General features: G+C 39.4%; 1 protein-coding gene across 1 annotated transcript in view; it reads right to left on the bottom strand.

Moving 5' to 3' along the window:
- ERCC6L2 (ERCC excision repair 6 like 2) overlaps positions 1-25,813 on the bottom strand; it is a 205,137-nt gene that overhangs the window by 72,738 nt on the left and 106,586 nt on the right. The window contains exons 12-14 of the mRNA XM_089662138.1: positions 19,457-19,556; positions 7,409-7,561; positions 4,585-4,665 (exon numbers count right to left, since the gene is read on the bottom strand). Coding sequence (XP_089518264.1) covers positions 4,585-4,665; positions 7,409-7,561; positions 19,457-19,556 — 334 coding nt within the window. The remainder of the gene's footprint in view (positions 1-4,584; positions 4,666-7,408; positions 7,562-19,456; positions 19,557-25,813) is intronic.

Below are 25,813 nucleotides of genomic sequence, written 5' to 3'. Positions count from 1 at the left end.
TCCGGAGGAAAAATGTAGATTTATGGGAAAGCATACTTTATGTCTGCTGATGTTATGAAGTTCCCCGGCTAGAGGGCAGCAATAATCGTTCTTGTTAAGTCCATCCGGAATTTCAAGACCTTCAAAAACTGGTTCAAATAGTGGGGTTCTAGAATGGGTCTGACAGTCCCTTCCAGCTTGGGAACTGTTAACAGGTTTAAATGAAATATTTGAAATCTCTTTTGCTCCAAAATCTGGGCCACAACCTCCAGTGCCACCATTTGAGTTATATCTGTTTTAAGTTCACCCTGCATAAGGTACATTGGAGGGGAAAAAAAATAAATGGAGGGTGAGTTAGACACTCAAGCTTGTACCTGGAGAACATACTCTTCCTGAACCCATGTGAAAGGAAGTTTTTTTCTGTCTCAGAGGACCCTATTTGCTTGTGGAGAACCTTATCTTCTGTTTACTGGGTATAAGCATGCTTTTGTCACCCTTTTCCTTTTTTACATGTGAATCCAAAAGAGTCCCCAAAGATGATCCCCCTAGAAGAGCATCTTCTCCAATCAGTTCTTACAGGCTGAATCTGCCAACCAACATTAAATCTTAAGGATCCTTTGCATCTGAACAGACAGCAAAATGCAAGACAACTGATATTTATTTCAGGTACTTCTATAGCACCGTCAATTTACGCAGCACTTTACATACATATATTGTACATTCACATCAGTCCATAACCCTCAAAGAGCGTACAATCTAAAGTCCCTAACTCACATTCATACATACACATACTAGGGACAATTTAGACCGGAGCCAATTAACCTACCAGCATGTCTTTGGAGTGTGGGAGGAAACCGGAGTACCCAGAGGAAACCCATGCAGTCACAGGAAGAACATGCAAACTCCAGGCAGGTGGTGCCATGGTTGGGATTCATACCAGCAACCCTAGTACTGCCAGGCAGAAGTGCTAACCATTTAGCCACTGTGCTGCTCATAGAGGCAGAGTGTATAGAGTGATAGAGTATCACTCATCCTTGTCAATCTTCATTCTTGCCTTTTTCAAAAAAGTTGCAAGTTCTCCTTTAAGGGAAGCCATTTGCATGGAAAATTGCTGGGGAAAGTTGAGAGTGACAACTTTAAGTCTTGCACATTAGCTGCCCTTTTGGAAGCACTGCTATTGCACATTCTGACATATCCTGTATGCAGCATTTGAACGTTCTTTGCGAGAACCCATACAGTGCAGGTTTCTCAAGCCTATTGGGGTTCATTTATGAAAACTGGAGCTAAAGTGGAATTGTTACCAATAGTAACTGATGCAATTCCTTATTTCATTTAAAGATGACAGTTATACTTCTAAGCAGAGATCTGAAGAAGCCCCAGGAGGTATGGGCATGAATCCTAGTCTTAGATAGGTTCTATTTTTTTTCAGAGGACACATATAGGCATTTTCTGAAACAATATTTTATAAGAGCAATTTCCAAGTGTTGTATCTGCTGCAATATTTTTTATAGTTTTAAAAAGGGTAGGGAAGAACCCTTGTTAAGTCTTGCTTATTGCTGTCTGGGTGCATGCTATGTAGATTCACCCTCCCCATTTGTCCTGGTGACCATGGTTATTGAAATGGAAAGTGACATGAAACCCAAAATGTTACAGTTGGCACTGGAACATGGAGGTGAGGGATCACCTATTGCAGTGACAACAAAGAGAATAATCCTCTTCAATTTGTAGATTTTCCCTTTCACTTCCTTTTGTGTCATCTCCAAAACAAGAAGCAAATTTATTCTCCCCAATAAGACACAGACAGCAGATAATAAACTTATAGGGGGTTTAACTAATTAAAACATTTTGGATATATAAATACTTTTACTTTTTGGAATGTAATACCGATTGACTTTTCTGTGTATACTATATGATAAATTTAAGTTCGGCTCTGCCATTTATCTTCCAAGGATTCCAAAGGCACTATAGGTTTTATGAATAGACACAATGGTGTCCTTTTATCATACAGCAGTAAATGACTGCTGCTCAGTTCTCCAGCATTCTCAGAGGAGAGAGTTCTCCTCTGAATGCCTTTTTATGAAGCGGTGTAGATAGTTTCTTTGAATGAAGAGAGAAGCGATCTACAAACGCTGTGAATGCTAGAAAACAGCTGCTGCTACTGTAATCTTGCGAGATCAGTAAATTACCGCTGCTTCATTTGCGGTTCCCCCTGATTCTCCAGCTCTGGGCTGGAGAATATGGAGGGAGAACACAGATTGCCAGTGAAGGGCTAACATCGCACCTTCATACACTGGCAGTCTGTGTGCTGAGATGATCAGCGGAAAACATGTTCTACGCTGATCATCTCTGTTTCCTAAATCACTAATGATCTGAGATCAGTAACGATCCTTATGATCGCCAGTGATCTCTGTTTCATAAAAGGACACCTACAAGTGAAACTCGAAAAATTAGAATATCGTGCAAAAGTTCATTTATTTCAGTAATGCAACTTAAAAGGTGAAACTAATATATGAGATAGACTCATTACATGCAAAGCAAGATAGTTCAAGCTGTGATTTGTCATAATTATGATGATTATGGCTTACAGCTCATGAAAACCCCAAATCCACAATCTCAGAAAATTAGAATATTACATGCAATCAATAAAACAAGGATTGTACATAGAACAATATCGGACCTCTGAAAAGTATAAGCATGCATATAATGAAAATGAATGGTGCAGCGCTAACTACAAAAGTGAATAAAAATGAATAAAAATAAACGTGTATCCATATAATTATAAAGTGCTAATAAATCAACAAACCAAAAATATACATATAACAATAAAGTGCTAATCAGAACCGTGATATAAAGTGGACAATACTAGTGTATGGGTCACCTTACTGTCCTAAAAATAGTGATAAACACACACAATATATAATGAAATAAACTCGTGTTAAGTGTCCTTGGTAATAATCAAAAAACCTTTTAAAGCAAGTACTAATAAGTCCATAAAGTAACAAGTGCTGATAAAACGTGATAAAACATCATGCAATGTGTTAAACGTGAACACTTCGTGCAAGTGCTGGCACACTTTAAATCCACTCCAGCTGCAGTGCCTCCTCACCTCCTTCCTGTGACCCAAAAGAGCCCAACAAGCATTCAGGATCACTCTGAATCCTTTATATCTCCGGCTAATACCTCTCCAGAAAGCCAAGGATCATAAACGGTCTCCTGTTCAGCCTCCAAATGCTTCCTCCTCTGCCTTTTATAAGGATACTCTGTAGGGTATATTACTCACAATCCCAGTGAGTAATAAAAAGATCCACAAAAATGCAAGTTGCACATGGTCTGATGCTGCCACATGGTTGATCTGCTTGGTGGCTTTGTGGCATTTTTGTGGATATTTAGATTGGGACACTTTGAGCCTAGAATATTGCACCTTTTCACAATATTCTAATTTTCTGAGATTGTGGATTTGGGGTTTTCATGAGCTGTAAACCATAATCATCACAATTATGACAAATCACGACTTGAACTATCTTGCTTTGCATGTAATGAGTCTATCTCATATATTAGTTTCACCTTTTAAGTTGCATTACTGAAATAAATGAACTTTTGCACGATAATCTAATTTTTTGAGTTTCACCTGTATGTCTCTAATTACAACCTTTTATGGAGGGGTAGGAGAAGGAGGATAAGTCATGCTCTGATTCATTATTTTGTGTGCAAAAATAAGCTTGAACTCTGTAAACTGGAAATAAAAAAAACATTCCTATGCACCATTTCATAGTTAACAAACTGTAAATATTAAGAAAAGTTTCAATAACATTATTTTTTTAGCTAAGGCTATCATAATTGAAAAAAATATACATACAAAATCTCAATACATTGGCTTTGAAGGAAAATACAGCAATTTAATTACCGGTAACTATTGGTTTATGCATGTAATTATCATATTTGTGCAAAATCCACCAGCTATACATAACAGTTTACATACTGTGTCAATGTTCAATTTAATGTGTAAGAAGTTACACAAGCTACAAAAGATATTAGTTATATGCCATGCCCAAGGAGGGCTTCACATGCAGATGCAAGTTTTCCAACCAACTAATTTTGCCAGAACCACAATGATTTACCACTCAGTAAATCTCGAGTGATGTAACTCATGATCCAGTTATCCTATAGTAAATGAGTCACTTGGGTGAGGTGGTAAAACTTTTTACATACCGTACATAAAATCTAGTGGAATATCCTCACATCTGCAAATCTGTCAGAAAGTTAATTTGTAGACAGTGATGGTAATTTTCTCATCTGTTTTCCTTTCTTCTGGCCATAGAAACATGTATATTTAGCTTGTGGTGGAGACACATCGTAATCAGCAGTGGTGCAGCAGTACAGAACTGTTATGACTATGGCATATGACTACAGCCCATTAATAAGCATTATGGGGCTATTATAAAATATAATACAGCTCTTCAAAGCCTCATCAGAACTTTAAATATACAAAAGAAATGTGTGATGGATTTTGATGTTTTTTTTTATTTCCAGTAGGAAAGTTAACATTTTCTCCACAAATATATTACACATACAATATATTTCAATAACATTTAAAGGAATACTCACAGTGTTTGTGTTGCTTGTTATGGATTGCTGATTTAAGTACATGGTTGCACTCCTGATTCCTGCTTCAACTTGACCTTCTCGCTGTAACAGGAAATTTAAAAAACATGTAATAGTGAATGTGTGTAACACTGTGAGGTAGTTTTATTAACACTGGAGAGTGCAAAATCTGGTGCAACTGTGCATGGTAGCCAATCAGCTTCTAACTTCAGCTTGTTCAATTAATCTTTGACAGAAGAAAAAACGGGAATCTTATTGGTTTCTATGCAGAACTGCACCAGATTTTGCGCTCTCCTGTTTTAGTAAATCAACTCCTGTGTGTATTCAACTTGTGACCTAAGAATAAAAAGAAACATAAAACATAGAAAAAGTTCTGTTATGTTTTGAACATGTAGAAACAAGGGCTAACAGCCTCAAGGCCATTAGTCCTGCTGATTAATCTGGGAGCCACTATTGAATATTTAAGAACAAAAAAAAGACAAGGAAATTAGATTGAGGCTCAACCAGAATTCCATGAGTTTTTTTTATATAAAGAAGCTTTACCTGAAAAACATATAAATATTTGTGGTCAAAGCATAATAAACAATTCTCTTTATTGTACAAACAACACATATAACACTTACAAACATCCCAATGATCTGAACTGTTCCTGGCCCATTTGAGACTGGGCACTTCAGAACACAGAACGTCCTGTGGTCTAGTACAGGAACATCCCCCAGGGTTGCCTGGCCAAAGGCTGAAGTCCAGCCCACATCCATATTTCAATAAATTGAGGAGCATGGGATATGGATGGGATGATCCATACAGAGCCAGTTCCATTTGACTGGTGAATCGCAGGCTTTCTTCTGACTTGCTACAGTCGCAGAATAAATCTTGGTAAAAGTTTTCTCTGTTTTTCTTCCCTTTTTATTGCATAGTGAATAGTCAATTGTGTGTCTTTGTCTTTCTTGTATTTGTTGTAATTCCTTTTTTCTTACTACATATTTTATGCACTGCTCACTTTCGAGATATTAAATCATAAAATTAATAAGTGACTTTTGTGTACTCTGGAGGAATTGTTGTAATGTAGTCTACATTCATTGCCAATCTGTATGCATTTGCACTGCGTGTTGGCAGATTGCATGCAGAATGTAATGTAGCAGATCTACCAGACGGAGATCTGTTTGTGTGTGGTGGCCCAGCAGACCAGTCTGCAGACAAACTGTTGGGTGGTGGCAAGATACCATTTCTGTGCGTGTCTGGTGTGAGGGTATGCGGACAGTGGAAGAGTGATTGACATTGGGATTCTAGCTTGTAGGATAGCTGGAGGAATCCTAGAAGGGTGTGCTAATTGCTAGACTGCTCCCCAACTCTTAGAGTGCACCAGATTGATATAAGATTCGCATCTGCCTGTGTGTGGTCAGACATCTAGATTGGAGTGGAGTCTCCCTCTAATGATGGCCAGAGGTAGTGCAGGCTGTGAAAGGCTATCAAGGCCAGTCTTATATGCTCAAAGAAAGCTCCCCTCATTCCCTGCTTTACCCAAAGTCACGGACCAGGTTAGTTAGCTGCTATGAGCGTGCATTGTTCGTGTCATGTGGTACACAATCTGGGTTTATATAACTTCAGTATTAAACCCAAAACCAAAAATGTAATACAGTATATTGCAGCTTACCACTCCTTGGATGTGGTGGCTGCATTCGTTTTCTCTTTTTAGTTTTTTTCCTTCTCGTTTCACCTACTGATCTGGCCATTAACACACCTCCTGTATTAGGGTGCCTACATACTGGATGAAGAAGCAACAAAGGACACAATTGGACAGCAGCATTGTCCGTCTAGGGGGAAAGGGAGTGTTAGATGCACTAGCAGATTTAGCCAAAGCCCAGCTAACACATTTTAAGCAGTTACAGAAACAGTTCTGTTCCTTTTGGATAAAGGTTTTACATAAATAAATAAAAGCTGACCATTGTAAGTATCCTTGTCAGTGTTAAATGGTTTGTCTCAACCCTCTAACTGCTACAGCTGCAGGATAGCTTATTTTGTTCAAAGACAACAGACTTCCTGGCATGATCACAAGGTGAAAGTAAAAGAAATCCGAAAAAGAAAACTAATGCAGCCATCACATTTAATCAGTAAGCTGTTATTTAAAGAGGTAGTAAACACTGCTTGGACACTTGAACCTACAGGTAAGCTTATAATAAAGCTTATATATAGGTACAAGGAATATCTCCTAAACGTGCACCATTTAGGAGATATTCACTGTCTCCACAGTGCATGTGCTGTGTAGGTTGCAGGGTCCAAGTAAGAAAATGGTAAGCTTTACAAACATCGATCTTCTGTAAGCTACCAATCTCCTCTTCACCATGTAATGGAGATGAATACAGGCAAACATGTTTGGTGTCCAGCCTGGGTGACACCCATGTCACTCTCCTTACATACAGTGAAGTGAGTGAATTTGTGTAGCCAGCCAGGGAAGGAAGCATGCTAGAAAAAAAAACTAATGAAGGCATTAAGGACTGTTAAGTTGCAACATATTACAGTTATGTTTTTGGTCGAGGTGGGTTTGCAGCTTTTAACAGTTCTCGTCAAAGAGCATTGACAAAATATAGAAAATCATATTCAACACTATTTACAAAAGTAAACAAATACACAGCCAATAAAATAACTATTACTGGAAACCATCCTGTATACAATAAAAAAAAAGCTATTAAGATAGACACTACCGTTTGCTGAATCTTTTCTGAATGTCAAGCCTCATAAATGCAAATATACTAATAAATGAAAGTTGTATACTACATAAACGTATACCAACATAAAGACAGAAATTATATAAACTTTAACAACAGACCTCTAAAATATCCTTTGTCAGACATGTGCCTTGAGTTCTCAGTCTGAATAGGTTGTGGACCCCAAATAATTCACCCTTATGCTCTCTTGATCCTTGGACAGCTTTAAAGTAGCGTTTGGCATTTTCACTTCCAACTGCCACACAGTGAAGTTGCTATTTAAAAAAAAAAAAGAAAAAACATCAGAGGCTGTGGGCACACATCTGCAGATCATAGGAAGTCACAACCAAGGCATAAACATATGTGGCCCAGGGTTCCCACAAGTGCTGAACTTGGTAATGTGCATCTGTCAGTTGTTTATAAGGAGAGTGACAAACTCAAAACATGAGTTATTTTTACTGTATCTGGTAATAGGTAGCTAGTATGCAAAACAGGATCAAGCTCGTTTGAATGCATTCTTCTTTTAAAGGAGAAATTCACCTTCAGAACATATTACAACCATATTTACATCCTTGTCCCTCTCCCTTCTCTTACACCCCCCCAGACGGTTTCACCTTTATAAGGCTACGTTCACACTAGCGTTGTGTGCAGGCGGCAGAGGGGCGTTTCGGAAGCATTTTTACCGCTTCCCAAACGCCTCGGACAATTCTGCACATCGCAGCACATGGTGCTGTTCTAACGGAAGCGTTAGCGTCACGGCAAAACGGACACCTCTGGTCGAGTCAGGAGGTGTTGAAGCCTCCTATTCTAGTCTATGGTGCTGCTCCGCAAACGCCCGGCGTTGACGCGGTTGCGGAGTGGTAACACCATTTAAACTTCATTATAGGCGTTTGTGGGGCGTTTTTAACGCTCGGCAAATGCCTAGCAACCTCCGCTAAACCGCGCATGCGCCGTTTGCAGAGCATTTGCCGAGCGTTAAAAAACGCTCCACAAACGCCGGACCAATGCTTGCCAAACGCTATAGGGGTGTTTGGCAAGCGTTGGTAAAACAGTCAAGTGTGAACGAGCCCTAAAAGTGGCATGGCTGTGCTGGGCTCCACCTGCACAGCCGTGACATTCACAATGAATGAGTCCCATGTGCCCCCATGGCTGACAGTTTGTTTTTCTCAATAGATTAGTCCACTGACCCTTCCTCAGGATTTCAAAGAGAAAGCCCATACAGAGGTACGGGCCAAACAGCTGATGGAAATGTCTGCAGGAGCCGGACATTGCACCTGTGATAAACTCATTGCAGATGCAATATTTTGTAGGAGCCTGAGAACAAAAATCAAAAATGCAAATTTTTTTAACTGCCAAAATATGTGCATTTATTGCTTTTTGTTACATGTGAACTTGGCTTTTAAAGCAAAGAGAAAGGTTTACTGAATGTATGGTAATGTTTTCAATATTAAGACCACATTTACATGGGCACTGAGGCATATAGTCTGTGAATGGGCTATGTGTTTATGCAAGGTACCGCATACAAGTATTTAATTCTATGGGGACATCGCTACTCACCCCAATTTGACAGGCATGCGGGTGAGTGGCTCTATATGTAGATCGTGTGCGAGGACAAAGGCTGGGTTCACATATGTGCATTGCAGTTTTTCTGTATCACCTTTGTATGAATGTTTTACACGCGTTTTAGTTTCTCTGCCATTAAACTCTATTAGAATGCACGTGTTATGAAAGCGCATCAAAGATGCAGCTTGCAGGACACATTCTCAGAGTTTAAGGGCAGCGCACTTAAAAATGAGTTAAACTGCTCATAAAAACGCATAACGGACAAACCGCACCGCGCAGACGTGAAGCCAGCCTAATAGCTATGTTTTTGTTCACATTAAAGCTCCTGCTCATCTAATAATTTGATTGTACACTAATTCTCCATCTAATATTTGCTCAGCCCCCTCAGGGTCTGGAGTCCTTGGCATAAGCAGCATTCCAGAATCTACAAAAGAATCCTGTCTTCTGGACCATGCAAAAACATAATCAAAGATTGTTTTTTTTTTTTTTTTGTTTTATAAATATTTTATTAGGTTTTTCACATTTTAAATCATACATACAATAAAAAATAGATTCTATCTGATCATTTCACTTTTGATATTATCATACAAATACATAACAAAGCAACATTTTCCCTCCCCATCTTCAATCCACCCTCATTCCCCCCCCCCCCCCACAACCTCTTTTGCCGCTCTACATCCTTCATCTCTTCTAGGAAGTCCTAAGGGTTTTTTCTTCTTCTTTATTATTATCCTCTTATTTTTACTCTAATTCTCTAAATTCTACAAATTGACTTAATCTCTTAAAATCCTCCCATTTTTTACGAAAACACTCCATTTTATCTTCCTCGATATGATATAGTTTCTCCATTTTGTATATCTGGTCTACCCTTTCTACCCAATCCTTTATTTTTGGTGCCTCTTGTTCATTCTAAAATCTGGGTATCAAACCTTTTGCTGCATTTATGAAATATAGTAGACAAAAATTTTTTGTATTTTTCCACTGTTATTTCAGTACTATGAAAAAGGCAGGTTTCTGGATCTCTTGGGATTTTAATTTCAGTTATCCTCTGAATCTGATGGATTACTCCCTCCCAGAATTCCTGTATTTTAAAACGATCCCACCAAATGTGTCCCATTGTGCCCCTTTTCCCACATCCACACCAACACAAAGGTGCATTTTCTCTACATTGTCTATTTGCTATACTCGGTGTGATATACCACCTCACCAAATATTTGTAATTCATTTCCACCTCCTTCATGTTTACATTCTCATGTGTTAATCTGTAAATCTTCCTTTGCTTTTTCTCTTCTATTTTTACCCCCAATTCCCTTTCCCATTTTCCATATATGGAGGAATCGTGATCGTTATCAATCTAGTGAGAATTGTATATATTTTAGAAGTCCCAGGTTTCCCCTCTCCACGTGTATTAAATATTCAAATGGGTTTCATTTTTCTTTTGTTCTTAGGGGCCTAGGGAGCTACCCTATGAAATGTTTTAATAGAAAGAAATGCCACTCATCTAATCTAGTAAACAGCTCTTTCTTATTTTTCAATTCAGAAAAAGGACAAATTTCTTCGTCCTTCATTATATCTCTTAACTGTGCATCTTCCTTTTTTATCCATTTCCCTGCAATTTTTTCCTTCCCTGGCGGGAAGAAATCTGTGTCCACTACAGGCATAAACATGGAATTAAATTCCCATCCCATTTGTTTGTGCACTGTACCCCATATTTTTAAAACATTATGTGTATACATACTTGTGCTCTCTACCAATCAACGATGCTGAGGTGGAATCCAAACTATTCTATTCAAATGTGTCTTACTTAGTGTATTTTCTATTTTTATCCAACTTTTCCTCTGTGCATTTTTTGTCCAATCATAAATTTGTGCTAACAATACTGAATTATAGTATCTCTTAAAATCTGGTACCCCTAGTCCTGCATACTCCTTATCTCTACTTAAAATTTCATAACTTATTCTAGGTTTTTTATTCATATATATTATACCTTTGTATCATTTTTTGATTATTTTAAAGTATCTTCCTGGGACCCTTACTTTCTTTCTTACTTTTTTGTATCAGAAGCAAAGATCTTAATCCGTTATCTCTACCTTCCCTTCCCGGGACAAAACCCACCTGATCTATATGAATCCATTCCGGCATTAGGTCTTTTATCCTATTTGCCAGAACTTTTGCATATAGTTTTGTATCAATGTTCAATAGGGATATTGGTCTATAACTAGAGCACTGAGTCTCATCCGTTCCCTCTTTCTGTATAATTACCACATGAGCCTGTAAGGACTCCTCCCTCATTTCCATCTTACCTCCCAGTGCATTCATATACAACCTCAGTTTGGGTATCAATTGATCTTTATATTTTTTATAATATCTCACAGTGTACCCATCGTGTCCTGGGCTTTTTCCTGCTTTAGTACTCTTTAATGCTATTTGAATTTCTTCTTGTGTCATTTCCTTTTCCAGGGATATTAACTGCTCTTCTCTTAATTTCGGAAGACCACCTTTTTTAGATATGGCTGTCTTTTTTTTGTTCTTTCCTCTTCTTCCTTCCTAGGCCCTTGTGGGGTAATATTATATAGCTTGCTTAGTATTCTTTAAATACTTTTGCAGTATCCTTAGATGAGTACATTAGTTCTCCTTTATGGTCTCTTATTTTTTCTATATAGTTCCTAGATTTCTTCTTTCTCTGAGCCCTCATTAAATATTTTCCTGGTCTATCTCTCCACCGATATCTCTTACTTGCCATCTTATCAAACACTCTACTCTTTTCTTCTTCCAATAGATTATTAAAGTTCTTGTCTTTTATTTATTACATTCTGCTTAATCTCTTTTGCTGTTCCCTTTTTATGTATCTGTTCTAATTCGCTTAATCCTCTAAGAAGCTGTTCATTTTTTCCCTTCTTTCTTTTTCTTCACCCCAATCGCTATCAAAATTCCTCTAATATATGCCTTATGAGCTTCCCACACCGTTGCTACTGACACTTCTTCAGTCTCATTCCTATCAAAGTATAACTCTATTTCTGTTTTAACCTTCTGTTCAGTCTCATGATCCTGAAGAAATGTCTCATTTAATCTCCATATATTTCCTTTATTCTGCTCTTTCCCCCATAATAACCTCATTGTGACAGGTGCTTTGTCCGATATTGTTATAGGTTCTATATTTACTTTGATCAAAGACTCCAAGAGTCTATGATTCAATAATATATAATCCAATCTTGAATACATCTCATGTGCATGAGAGTAGAATGTATATTCTCGGTCCTTCTGATGTTTAATTCTCCATATATCTACCAGTTGACATTGGTGTAGCTTTTTCCTCAAAGGTTTCAAGTACTTACTACCCTCTCTCTGTACACATGACGACGTATCCATCAGCGGATCCATGCAAAAATTAAAATCTCCTGCCAAAATTAGTTTACCTTTTTTGAAGTCCATTAGTTTCCTCAGAATACTTTTTAGATATACCACCGTTTTTTTATTGGGACAGTAAATATTTGCCAATGTACATTCTATTTCTTGCAGTTTCCCCTTCAAAAACAGGAATCTCCCTTCCAGATCTTCCATCTTCTCTTCCAACTTAAACCTTATATTTTTCGCTTAGCCTATTGCAACACCCTTAACACGTTTAACTGGGGAATCTGCATAATACCAAGTTGGATAGTACCTAAATTGTAACTTTACTTTTGTTTCTTGTACTAAATGTGTTTCCTGTACAAATACCACTGTAGAAAATCGTTGAGGTATTTCTTCAAAGATCTTAAATCTTTTCCCTGGTCTATTTAACCCCTTAACATTATAAGTCACAAAATTAACCTTGTCCATTTTTACCATATTTTTCCTTTCCTTCCCTTGACTTCTTCCTGAACCTCCTCTATCTTTCTCGTAGAGCCCTAAACTTTTTCCCACTTCCCTTCTCCCTCTCCCCCCCCATTTCCCTCCCCCTTCCCTTTTAGGCTTTTAGTTTGCCTATGAATCATTTGTGGTCCTATTTCCACCCTTGATTCTACCTTAAGGTGGGACCCTGATCATGCACACCTTTCCAGTCTACTTATCCCATCCCCCATGACTCGCCATGTTAAGGAACTCTATAACCAGGAGAAAAGGAGGAGAGGAGAGAAAAAAAACCCCTGTATCTCTCAATCCCTCCAAAAATCAAAGAGGCGAGAAAAAAAAACCCATATCTCTCATTCCCTCAAAAATCAAAGAGGAGAGAGGGAAAAAAAACCCACTATATCTCTCGATCCCTCCAAAAAAAAACCAAAAACATATCTCCACCTCTCCCTCTCCTATCCCTCCCCTATTATCATTTCTACTCTCTATTCCCCTTTAGGCTACCTACCATCTTTCTTTATCCATATCTCCTATCTCCCTTTTCCCTTACTCCCATCCGGGAATAATTATTTTCTGCAACTCAAGTCTCTCACAAAAGTCTCTCAAATCTTCAGGAAACTTTATTCTTGCTGAACGGCCATTTTTCCATCCTATTAAGCAAGCTGGTACTTCCAAGCTATATCCAACATTTTGTTTTCTCATTTGTCCTAATCATGGCTTCAAAATTCTTCTTCTATTTAATGTTTCCACTGCTAAGTCTGCAAAAATCTGTATATTTTCTTTACCATATTTTATTACTGCTCTGCCTTTTATCTTCTTCCAAATCTCTTCTTTATCTTGAAAATTAGGAAATTGTACTATTACATCCCTCGGAGTTCCCTTTCTGCCTCCTTGTTGGAATCTTCCTATTCTATATACTCCGTCTATTTTAAAGGGCTTTATTGCAGATCTGTCCATTATTATATCCAGCATTTTTTCTATTGTTTTCTTCAGATTTTCTCCTTGAGGGATCTCTGGGAGACCTCGTATCCTTAGGTTGCATCTTCTATCCCTGTTTTCCTGATCTTCTATTTTGTATAGCAGATTTCTTTGTTCTTTTCTCATTTCTGTCATCCGTTTTTCTAGGACCTGTATAGCTTGGGCCTGTTTATCTAGTTTTTCTTCCATCTCCTCCACCCTTGATAGAACCTGCCCCAGATCTTTATGTAGTATCGCCATTTCTTGTTTTATAGATTTTTCTAAATCTTTAAAAATTTCTGCTATTTCTACTTTGGTGGGTAATTGTGAGCCCTTCTCTTGTTCTATATTCTGCAGTGCCCCTTTTTTTTCGGTTTCTCTATCTTCCAAATTTTGCCTAGTATTTGCCATTCCCACGGATATTCTAGAATATTCTCCAATACTATTTTCCATCTCTCTTCTTCCATTTATTTCCATTTGTCTCTCAGGGGTCCGTTTTTCCTGTGTAGGTATATATTTTTTGATTGAGCTTGTTTGGGAGGTTTTTGACCCTCCTCCTTTTGTCGCTTTATGTTTCATACTGTTTGTAACTTTTTCTTTTCTTATTCTCCTTCCTCCCCTCACCTTTCCAGCACCCGCGGGGGTTAAAAGTTAAACAGTAATGTTTCTCCTGAGAATTATCCCTTTTATTTCTTCTTTTCTCTTTCCTCTCCTTTTCCTGAGAACCCCAGTTGGAGTCCACAACACTTTTAGATCTTAACCATCTTGGGAATCCGCCTTTCTCTTCTTCTGTTCTCCAAACCCCCCGCTTGTAGCCCGCTAAACACCTTCCCCCTTTTATTTCTGATCCGGCATGTAAAGGGGGAGATCCACTGCCTCCTTCGTTCCTGCACGCCGGCCGGCTTCTCTCCTCTCCCAGTGCTCCTTTGCGGCTGGTCACCTGACCCTCGGCATCTACTGAGGTCCTCTCAACTGTCAGGACACTTCGCTCTGCTGCACCTCAGATCCGTCACTCCGTCCTCTCAAGACCGCCATGCAGGTACCCTCAGGAGACAAAATCTACTGAAGGGGACCCTACCCTTGCATAGGTAGGTCCCTACCACCTCCGGCACATAGCCCCTTCTCTCTCCGGCAAGACTTAGGATGCGACTGGTGTCGGGAGATCTCACATCTCGCCATGTTCAGGCCCCTCCTCCCCCCAGAGGATGTTTCTAACCAGAAAATATATATGTAACAAAAACAAAAAGCTGGAGTGTAGTTCCTATAAAAAGATGGTTTATTAATACACGTTAAAACCATTTATTATGGTATTTTTCATAAAAACATTCTGGCTGGTCGGATATCTGGTACATGAGACATAATCTATATTGACTTATATTAAAGAACTGCCATCAACTGTATCTTATCCAAAGACATTTTATTAATAAGAACACAAACAAATAGCACAGTAAAACGAAGTCTCAAGAGATGGCAACCCCCTTATACCTCTTCCCCACTGTAGAGATGCCTGCACCACGTAGGAATCTTGGGTAGGTATACGAACAAGGTCCCATCCCTAAACAGGTATCTTTCAAGAAAGAGAATGGCATATGCCAGGGCACATTTTGTGCCCATCACTATACCCTGGACCGCAAGGCCTGGGTGACGTTACTACGTCCACATTGAATGCGGCAGGTGGTCTGACTTTTATAGCGTTTTCATAGAGAGTTACCACATCTATATCAGAGGCTCTATAAATCTGGTGCAATATAGCACCTTGCACATGTGAGTGTAATTTTATTGGCTTTCGTTGATCAATAAAGTGGTTTTAAGGATATGGCACTATATCCAATATTCTTTTTACATGCTGTGGAGTGGAGGTTGTTGGAGAAGAGGTGATCCGAAATTAATGTTATGGGTCCGGGTGGAAAGAAGAGTCTTGTCCTCATATTGGGACACAAGCACTTACAGACCAAACACATAGTGGGAGGTCATACCGCTAAGGTGAGAGCACACCTTGTGGTGATGGTGCACTGAAAAATTATTTGCATGTGGAGCACATAGGTGTAAAATCGCTGCTATACAGATATCCCGGAAGGCTGATTATTTATATTTTATGTCACTGTATGGACATTAATTTATGTACACTATAATATCACCACACTTTGATATTATTTAATATTTAGCAACAGAGTTTATTGTATATGGGATTTAATTATTCCGGTGCAGCACTGATTTGTGTTTTATTCTTTGCTTTGTGCCTGGTATGAGAGTTTATTAAGTACATTGCTGCTGGTTCACATTTATATATTTTATATTACTTATATTTTTCTGTCTTTTACCCCAGCATATACAGTGGGGCAAAAAAGTATTTAGTCAGCCACCAATTGTGCAAGTTCTCCCACTTAAAAAGACGAGAGAGGCCTGTAATTGGCATCATAGGTAGACCTCAACTATGAGAGACAAAATTAGAAAACAAATCCAGACAATCACATTGGCTGATTTGGAAAGAATTTATTTGCAAATTATGGTGGAAAATAAGTATTTGGTCAATATCAAAAGTTCATCTCAATACTTTGTTATATATCCTTTGTTGGCAATGACAGAGGTCAAACATTTCCTGTAAGTCTTCACAAGGTTGGCACACACTGTTGCTGGTATGTTGGCCCATTCCTCCATGCAGATCTCCTCTAGAGCAGTGATGTTTTGGGGCTGTTGCTGGGCAACACGGACTTTCAACTCCCTCCAAAGGTTTTCTTCGGGGTTGAGATCTGGAGACTGGCTAGGCCACTCCAGGACCTTGAAATGCTTCTTACGAAGCCACTCCTTCGTTGCCCGGATGGTATGTTTGGGATCATTGTCATGTTGGAAGACCCAGCCACGTTTCATCTTCAATGCCCTTGCTGATGGAAGGAGGTTTGCACTCAAAATCTCACGATACATGGCCCCATTCATTCTGTCCTGTACATGGATCAGTCGTCCTGGTCCCTTTGCGGAGAAACTTCCCCAAAGCATGATGTTGCCACCCCCATGCTTCACAGTAGGTATGGTGTTCTTTGGATGCAACTCAGCATTCTCTCTCCTCCAAACACGATGAGTTGTGTTTCTACCAAACAGTTCTATTTTGGTTTCATCTGACCATATGACATTCTCCCAATCCTCTTCTGGATCATCCAAATGCTCTCTAGCAAACTTCAGACGGGCCTGGACATGTACTGGCTTAAGCAGGGGGACACGTCTGGCACTGCAGGATCTGAGTCCCTGGCAGCGTAGCGCGTTACTGATGGTAGCCTTTGTTATGTTGGTCCCAGTTTTCTGCAGGTCATTCACTAGGTCCCCCTGTGTGGTCCTGGGATTTTTGCTCACTGTTCTTGTGATCATTTTAACCCCACGGGGTGAGATCTTGCGTGGAGTCCCAAATCAAGGGAGATTATTAGTGGTCTTGTATGTCTTCCACTTTCTAATTATTGCTCCCACAGTTGATTTGTTCACACCAAGCTGCTTACCTATTGCAGATTCAGTCTTCCCAGCCTGGTGCAGGTCTACAATTTTGTTTCTGGTGTCCTTCGACAGCTCTTTGGTCTTCACCATAGTGGAGTTTGGAGTGTGACTGTTTGAGGTTGTGGACAGGTGTCTTTTATACTGATAACAAGTTCAAACAGGTGCCATTGCTACATGTAATGAGTGCAGGACAGAGGAGCCTCTTAAAGAAGAACGTACAGGTCTGTGAGAGCCAGAAATCTTGCTTGTTTGTAGGTGACCAAATTCTTATTTTCCACCATAATTTGCAAATTAATTCTTTCCAAATCAGCCAATGTGATTGTCTGGATTTGTTTTCTAATTTTGTCTCTCATAGTTGAGGTCTACCTATGATGCTAATTACAGGCCTCTCTCATCTTTTTAAGTGGGAGAACTTGCACAATTGGTGGCGGACTAAATACTTTTTTGCCCCACTGTATGTGTACATTTAATACAAGAGTATAGTACATACATATATATATATATTTATTTATACGGAAGATTATAGCTCTTGATGGTTACATCACATTTTTGGTGGGGGAAGTTTTTGAGTATACATACCTTTATATATAATATTTTTCAAATTTGTTTGAGTACATGGGGTTGAGGTATATTCATAGCCATGCACAAGGATTAGATTATTCACAGATTGTTGCCATTACAATGGGCTACAAAGGAGGTAAACCACTTCACACTGCCATTCCAGAATATCATTGATGTATCCACTGTAAAAGACAATATACAGTGTGCAGGGATTATTACACCATATGGAGTGCTCCTCCCTGAAGCCCATAGTGACATTTGAAAAGCACAGGGCATAATTAGTGCCCATAGCCATGCCTTACTTTTGTAAATGAAATTAGTCGAGAAAAACAAAATAATTGTGTTCCAGATGGATCTTTATGCTGTCTATAATGAATCATCATATTGGAATCCTTGGTCAAGAAATATTGCAGTGCAGTCAAGCTCACATCTTGGAGACCGTGCATGTCTATTGGTACTTGTTGGTGCTGGGAACACATGGCCGCCTGAAGACTTCCTGTCTAGTGGTGACATTCTTCCAGCCTGGGTGTCCTTGTAGGCTTGCATGTGCTCACATCCATCCTTCTCTGCAGTTGTCGATTTTACCATACCTGTCAGCTGTATGATACATCTGTGCCCTCCCTGATTATTCCCATGGAATATAGATCATGCTGGTTCCCCATTGCACACTGCAGATACCACAGTAAGCACCTTAATAGTGATTATAGTGTGAAGTGTTATCAATCTTTTTGTGGACTTATTTTAATTCAATTGAATAAAGCACTTATTTGGACTTTAGAGCAAGATTGGACATTGACATTTATTATAATGCTACCACCATTATAGCACAACTCTCACTAGGTCATGTGTGGCTCTGGATCGATTCCATAATGGACAATAGAAATTATATTTTGTTTTCTGTACAGAATTTGCCATTATTTCTGACAATGCCTTGTGGGCATCTGAAAGTACCATCAAGGATAATTTACCAATTTTCATGTCTACTTCTCCTGCCTCTTTGACAAGTGTTGTTCCATTCTATATCTCCCCACCTGTGCTCCCTCACCAACCATGCCCTTACACAACCTCCTCCCTTTTCTCCTATTCTTCCCTGTATATGTCACTCGTTTCTATGTCAAATGTAAAGGTGCCACTTCATTTTTCCCATCCTATAACACTCCATTTTTCCGCTACACTTTACAGTAGAACGTACATTATTTTTATGACTGATCAACAACTATGTTCAAGGCTGACATAGGGTGCGCATTCACTCAGGAATGAAGAGCTGCTGAAGAGCTTTACTGCTCCAGCAGCTCTCCATTCCCTGCTACGGTAGAGGACAGTGTGGCGCACGATTCAGCGTATCATACGGCTCCCCTTTCTTTTTGTTTTTTACAAACTTTATTTGAAGTGTACAAAACAAATACATTATTCATGGTAATGTGCAGCAGCCTGATGCCATGCGATTTGGCACAGTACACTGTGATAAAATGCAGCACACAGCAGCGCCAGCCTGTGCTACAGTGTGAATGAGACACACAGAAAACAATTGTTTTCTGTCTGTCCTTGTGGTGACAGGCATTTTACAATGAAATCAAATGTCTGTCATGGCACTGTGTGAATTAAGCCTGATAGACATTAATTAAATCAGATTTGAATATGTATTATCATAATAAAGGACATTGTACAGATTATAACATGTACCCAGCTTTGGAAAGATGTAAATGTGATTAGACATGCATTCAAAATGGCGATAAAACTTGGCTGTGTGTATTCCTGTTTAATGCAGAAAGGAGTCTTACCTGTTTGTAAACCTGCCTTAAATAGATCATTTCTTCTACGGTGCCCAGGGATATTAGCCTAAATACTTTTACATCCCTGCACTGTCCAATTCGATAGGCTCTAAAAAACAATAACACATCACAATATGTACTGTAAATATGCAGAGTGCCACAGAACCATAGTATTATAATATCATACTGTTCCCTTTTCATCCTGTGATAAATCAGATTTTGACATTCACACAAAATGTACATTTCATATTGACAGACCTGCAAGAACATACTGATAAATCTGCTATCAGTCCTGTAACCCATTTAATGACCACACAATGAAGTTACCCAATGACTTATTTCTATGATTTTTTTTGTTTTTTTAACACAAACATTGAAAATTTACTTTTAGGCCTCACTCACACAGGCAGCCAACAGGTAGGAAAAAAAGGCAGTTGAGCCATAGTTTTACTCCCCTACCTAAAAGATAACATGCAGCCAGTTAGAGCTGTAAACATGCCTTGGAAACATTATATTCCCGTTGTGTTTAGCAGACAATATTGTCGCCAAACGCAAACCATTCAAGTGAATAAGGCTGAGTCTGCAACCGTGTATAATGCACGCAGTTACAGTGCAGTTGTACAGGCTTTTTCAGATTAAAACAGGCAGAAAGGAGGTGACATACTGCCCTCTGAACAGCGATCCACCCATGTGAACATGCCCCTACAGACACGAGACACAGGGATATATAGAAGGAGGTGGACACCAGCAAAGAGAAAAACTATTTAAAGCCAGCCCACCATAACCTCACCCCTATCATACTAGTTTCCAAGGAGGTTGAACACTTTCTCCTCAACTCTGCAATATTTTTGCTTTTACCAACATTCTTGATACTTTGTGGATGTGATGCAGTTTCTACACAGTAGTTCTACAGATGTGCTAATTCTCGTTTCTGCCTTTGAGGCCATACCCAGACAGTGATAGACTGAAGATTGTGGGTACTGTATCAATTAGCTGCAGAGTGCTCTGTAGTTTTATAGTAGTGCAAACTAGTGGTGCACTGAAATGAAAATTCTGGTGCTGAAACTGAAAATTCAAAATGCAAAAACTGAAATGCGCAGTTTTTAAAAACAATATATTTTTTTTGGAAAAAAATACACTTTGATCAAAAACCCCCCCAAAAAACCACAATATATACCCCAATTTGTTTTGTTATATATGAAAGAGAATGTTACAGTGAGTAAATAGATACCCAACATGTAACTCTTTAAAACCGCGCACGGTCGTGGAATGGCGTGAAACTGCGACACTTAAAAATCTCCATGGGTGATGCTTTAAAAGTTTCTACAGGTTAGTAGTGTAACGTTACAGATGAGGTCTAGTGCGAGAATTATTGCTCTTGCTCTGACGTTCGTGGCAATACCTCACATGTGTGGTTTGAACACCGTTTACATATGTGGGCATGGCCTACATATGCGTTCACCACTATGTGCCACTATGGGAGGACGGGGGCACTTTAAACATTTCTTTTTCAACTTATTTAATGGTTTGTTTGTTTTGTTTTTTTGCACTGTTCCTTTAAAAAAAAAAAATTTGATCACTTTTATTCTTATCACAAGGAATGCATGCATCTCTTGTGATAGAAATAATTAGTGACAGCTCCTCTTTATGGAGAGATGTGGGTTTAATAAGATAAGGCGATCAAATACCACCAAAAGAAAGCTTTATTTGTCGGAAAAAGAGAACGTAAATTTCATTTGGGTGCAGCGTTGCACGGCCGTGCAATTTTCGGTTAAAGTAACGTAGCGCCGTAACACAGAAAATGGCCTGGTCAGGAAGGGGGGTAAATCCTCTGGAGGGCAAGTTGTTAAAATTTCCTCCAACCTTTTGGCCATCTTCTCTTGCCACAGAGCTGCACCCTTATCATTTAGGTTCAGTCCATCCCTGCTACAGAGCCGGTGACCAACTGAAAAGTCAGCCCAGTTCTCCATTAACCCAAATCCCTCCTTCCTGCACCAGTTACTCAGCTACATGTTAAGTTTCTTAAGTTCTTGCTGCTTCTCTGGTGTGGCTCGAGGTACAGACAGTATTGCTGAGAATACTGCCTTGGATGTCCTTTTCTTTACTATAGCCCTCAAGGCCCTGAAATTTTTTCTTAGGGAGCACCATCTTCCTTTAACTTTGTCGATGGTACTAATATGTACCAGCCCCACCCAACAATCTGTTCATCTGATCTGCGATGTGGCAAACCTAAGCACCCCATAAACAACATACTGTTCGGCAATCATGGTCTTTGCGTCAAGATTGCCATATCTGTCTAATAATTGAGCCCCTTACCACCAGTTTCTATCTATTCTTTCTTGTAACCTTTCCCCATCCTCACTGGAGGAGTTGTTCCCCTGGCAGCTGGGGGGGGGGGTCACTCTGCTCCAGCAATGCCTTTCCTGAACTGATAGTCCCAAGATCATGCAAATGGGCATATTTATTGGGATGTGTCAGCTCAAGACTGGCCTCTCTAATGCTTTTCCTTCTACCCCATCTGTCCCCTATCTACCCTATTCTGATGCCTGCAATTCCATATCTCCACGCCCCTCTATACTGGCCCTTGCCAGAACTTGACAGGTATACTCCAAACTCCCTTTCAGGTTGACGATGCTATGCAGTGTTGCCAGCTGCTTCCTTATTCAGGATCTGGGTATCCAAGGAAACAACTTGCTCACGTTTTGCACAATTGGAGCTTGATGACATTATCACAGTGCGACTAGGAAGTGCTGTGAGAGTTGCTGACAGCACCAAGGGAGACAAAGGCAAGCTCTGGATAAGTCTTAATCCTTGTGCACAGGTTCCTTGTGTACCTTTTAATGTGAATGTATCTTTTACATTTTTATCTTAAATAAATATATTAAACGGAGAGTACTATTAGTTTTTTTTTTATCTTTGGCAATATATTTGTGCCCACCTCTGATGTGGAGGAGTCAGAGTCGTGTTATTGCAGCTCTCTCTTAAAGGGATGGGGTAATAATAGGTCCTACTGCATAGTGGGGAAGACAAGGTAGTGTTATTAGTATTATTATTATACAGGATTTAATTGGCGCCAACAGTTTACATAGCGCTTTAGAACATGAGGGCAGATAATACAGCTACAATACAATTCTATTATAATGCTATATAGTGCTATTTTACATATCCCCTTGAAGAAAGATGCAGTATGGACCTATGGTAACCACATCCTACCATTTAAGGTGAGAGTCCATCTTATTTATACATTGGGAGTAAGCACTGAAGATCACATTCCATATTTTTGGGTCACATTTCAAAAAAGGGACAGTATCATATATTTCTGAAGAGTAGGACTTTTGTGATTTTCATTTATTTCATTTATTATTGTGGTGTGATGGCACTTAAGTATGTTTTCTACTAAGGTGATTATTGCTTTTTTTAGTCTATGTTACATTTTCAACACTAGTGAGCACTGCACTTAATATTTGTTTGTTTAGTCTGATTCTATATATATTTATTCAGTCTAGTAGTATTGTGACTGTCACATCTTTGTGTCAGCTATTGACATGAGTTGAAAAGTCTTCCTATTCCTTCATTCTGAGGTCCTTGTTCCTCTACTATATAACTATGCATCCTCACTTGGCCTCTTCATACGAGAGTGTGTATCTTCCCATCCCTTCCCTAAAAGAGGGACTTTCTACTGCACCCTTCTTCTTTCACATTTAAGATCTCCTTCCCACTCTATTAGATTGGTTCCGAAAAGGCTGTTTTATTTTGCATCTCCACTTTCCCTGCATTAAAGGGTTAATGTTATAATTTTTTTTAATCACCTGTTGCTCGTTGGTTGATTTTGATGGAGACATAATGGGGTTTATTTACTAAAGCTGGAGAGTCCAAAATCAGACTCCCTTCTGCATAGAAACCAATCAGCTTCCAGGTTTCATTGCCAAAGCTTCATTGAGCAAGCTGAGGTTAGAAGCTGATTGGTTTCTATGCAGAAGGGAGTCTGATTTTGGACTCTCCAGCTTTAGTAAATAAACCCCAATTTGTCTAACATTCCTTCCTTAAGATCAAGGATTAGGTAGTTTAGGCTTCAGCTTTTACCATACAAATATTCTTGTTTTTTTGTTGACCGCTTTTGCTGTTGGCCTAAGTTTTGTCTACTGATGGTTGTTTTTGGGTTGTTCTCCACTTTACGATTAATGTCTATTATCTTTTCAGATAACAGTCTCTCTCTAGTGGTGAAAAATACACCTGGGGGCGATTTGATAGTAATAAAGTGAGTACAGTGATCTGTTTTTTGTTGTCTTTTTTCCCCTATACTCAACCCATGGTCTGACAGAAAGTGAGCTGTAAAGTTTAACCCTTTGTGGGAACTAGGAGTTTATAAACCACCTACAAGTTAAAGGGGTTCATCTGCAAAGGTAAGCGGAATTTATTTTAAGATTAGCCTGAACTCGATCCAGCATTGTGCCCGAGAGCAGTATAGCTGCTCTCTTTCTCTCTCCTCACTGGACATGGAGGCAGTAGGAAACCATTGGCTCCTGCTGCTATCAATCAATCCAGTGAGGAGGGCTATGAGTCTGCAATCTTAGCAAGAGTTTACTATGGGGACAGACAATGAAGAGGTGGTGTAGACAACGCTGTCAAGTGAGCTGAGAAGAGAAGATTCAGAGCCACTCTGCAATACCAGTGCACAGAGCAGGTAAGAACATATTTGTGACTGTAATAAAAATAGTTTTTAGTAATGCTTTAAGCACTGATTGAAGAGTGTGTATTTTCATACTCATGTCATAAAGATTGCACAGTGAATTTGTGTTTACAGTAGATATACAATTATGCGGACTGGATTCACACTATTGCTTGGACATTTTTCACTATTTTTTGCTGTGATGTTATTGGATTAATAGATACATTTTTATTTAAGGGATTTAAATTAGTGCTGCACCTTTTTGATCATTTACATTACCCCTAGTTCTACCTGTCCTCTTCTGGGACACTAGATTCCTTCTTGATGCAAAATCCATAATGTTCCCCTGTTTTTTCACTGGTTCAGCCCTTAAAGAATAAGTTCACCTTTGGGAACATGTGACATGTTCCTCCTGTTTTTAGGGTGGAACATGTAACATGTTCCCAATGCTGCAGCCACTGCCAGCTGTCCCCCCTCCCTGTGACAGACGTATGGGAAGAAGTTCCCCATACAAGCTGTCAGATTTAATAACAGGGTGCGGCATTCATTCACAGTGTTCTGTGAATGAATGAACCTTAGAAGCCTTAGAGGCTGTTGGCTTGTAGTTCAAACTACCATGGTAGTGTGGAGCACCATGGTAATTTATTGAGTCTTCCTGTCAGTATATCTGTTTGTCAGCAAATCCTGTACGCAAACAGATATACTGACAGGTCTGCAGGAGCACTGCATGGCACCAACGATCTGCCGATAGCTGGTGCAATGCTTAACAGGCTCCTGCAGCCAAATATAATAAATGTGCATTTTTTTTCCAGCAGAAAAAAAAAAAAGCATTTATTCTTATTTTTGTGCAAAAGGTGAACTTCTCCTGTAATCCTTCGGAAACCTTTCTAGTAAGATTTCCAGATCTGTTGGATCTCTCAATGGCTGTTTTTCCACCTCTCAGTTGGACTACATTTGGATGTCCTACATGGCTAAAATTTTCTATATCCCTGTCTCTTTCAGTGGACACAGGTTCCACCACTCTAAGCCTTGGCCCCATGTTCTGCTTGTTCACAAAACAAAGGCATGACTGTTATGGGTGGCATTATAGCTGGCTGGCCAACCTTCTGAAAGCAGCTGAATATAAACTACACATCTATGATTTTTAGGTCTCTCTGTCTCCAAAGGACTCCAAAAAAAGATTTTATGGTAAGCACAAAAATCTTATATTGTTTAATACAAGTGACCCTGTGGTGACAATGTCACTTTAAACAATCTGTGGATGATTAGTTTCCTAAAACTAAATAGGGGCTTTAAAACGGCAGTAAACTTACGAAAAAAAAAAAAAAAAAAACACCTTTCTCCCTGCAAAGTAAAGCCATAATGTGCTAGTATGCATCACATACTAGCCCATTATGAGAGACTTACCTCAAAACGAAGCCCTCCAGCAGCTCACTGTCACCGCTGACAGAGCTTCAGTCTTCATCCGGTCTTCCTCCAGGTTCACGGGCTGCAGTTGCTTGAATGGGTGTGCCACGCTGACCTCACTCCCACACATGCGCTCGGGAGTCTCGGCCGCAGAACACAGCTCTGAAGGACAGCACGGGTACGCCGATCCTTCAGAGCATATCTGCCAGTTTTGTCACTGGATGCTGCTCACCGGAATATCTTCTAAATAGTGCACATTTAGGAGATATTAATTTTACCTACAGGTAAGC

The sequence above is a fragment of the Staurois parvus genome, unplaced genomic scaffold (genome assembly GCF_062004578.1).
Source record: "Staurois parvus isolate SC_StPar_1 unplaced genomic scaffold, SC_StPar_1.0 ptg001432l, whole genome shotgun sequence".
NCBI lineage: Eukaryota > Metazoa > Chordata > Amphibia > Anura > Ranidae > Staurois > Staurois parvus.
The sequence above is the reverse complement of the archived record's forward strand: the minus strand, read 5'-3'. Positions and strand labels throughout refer to the sequence as shown.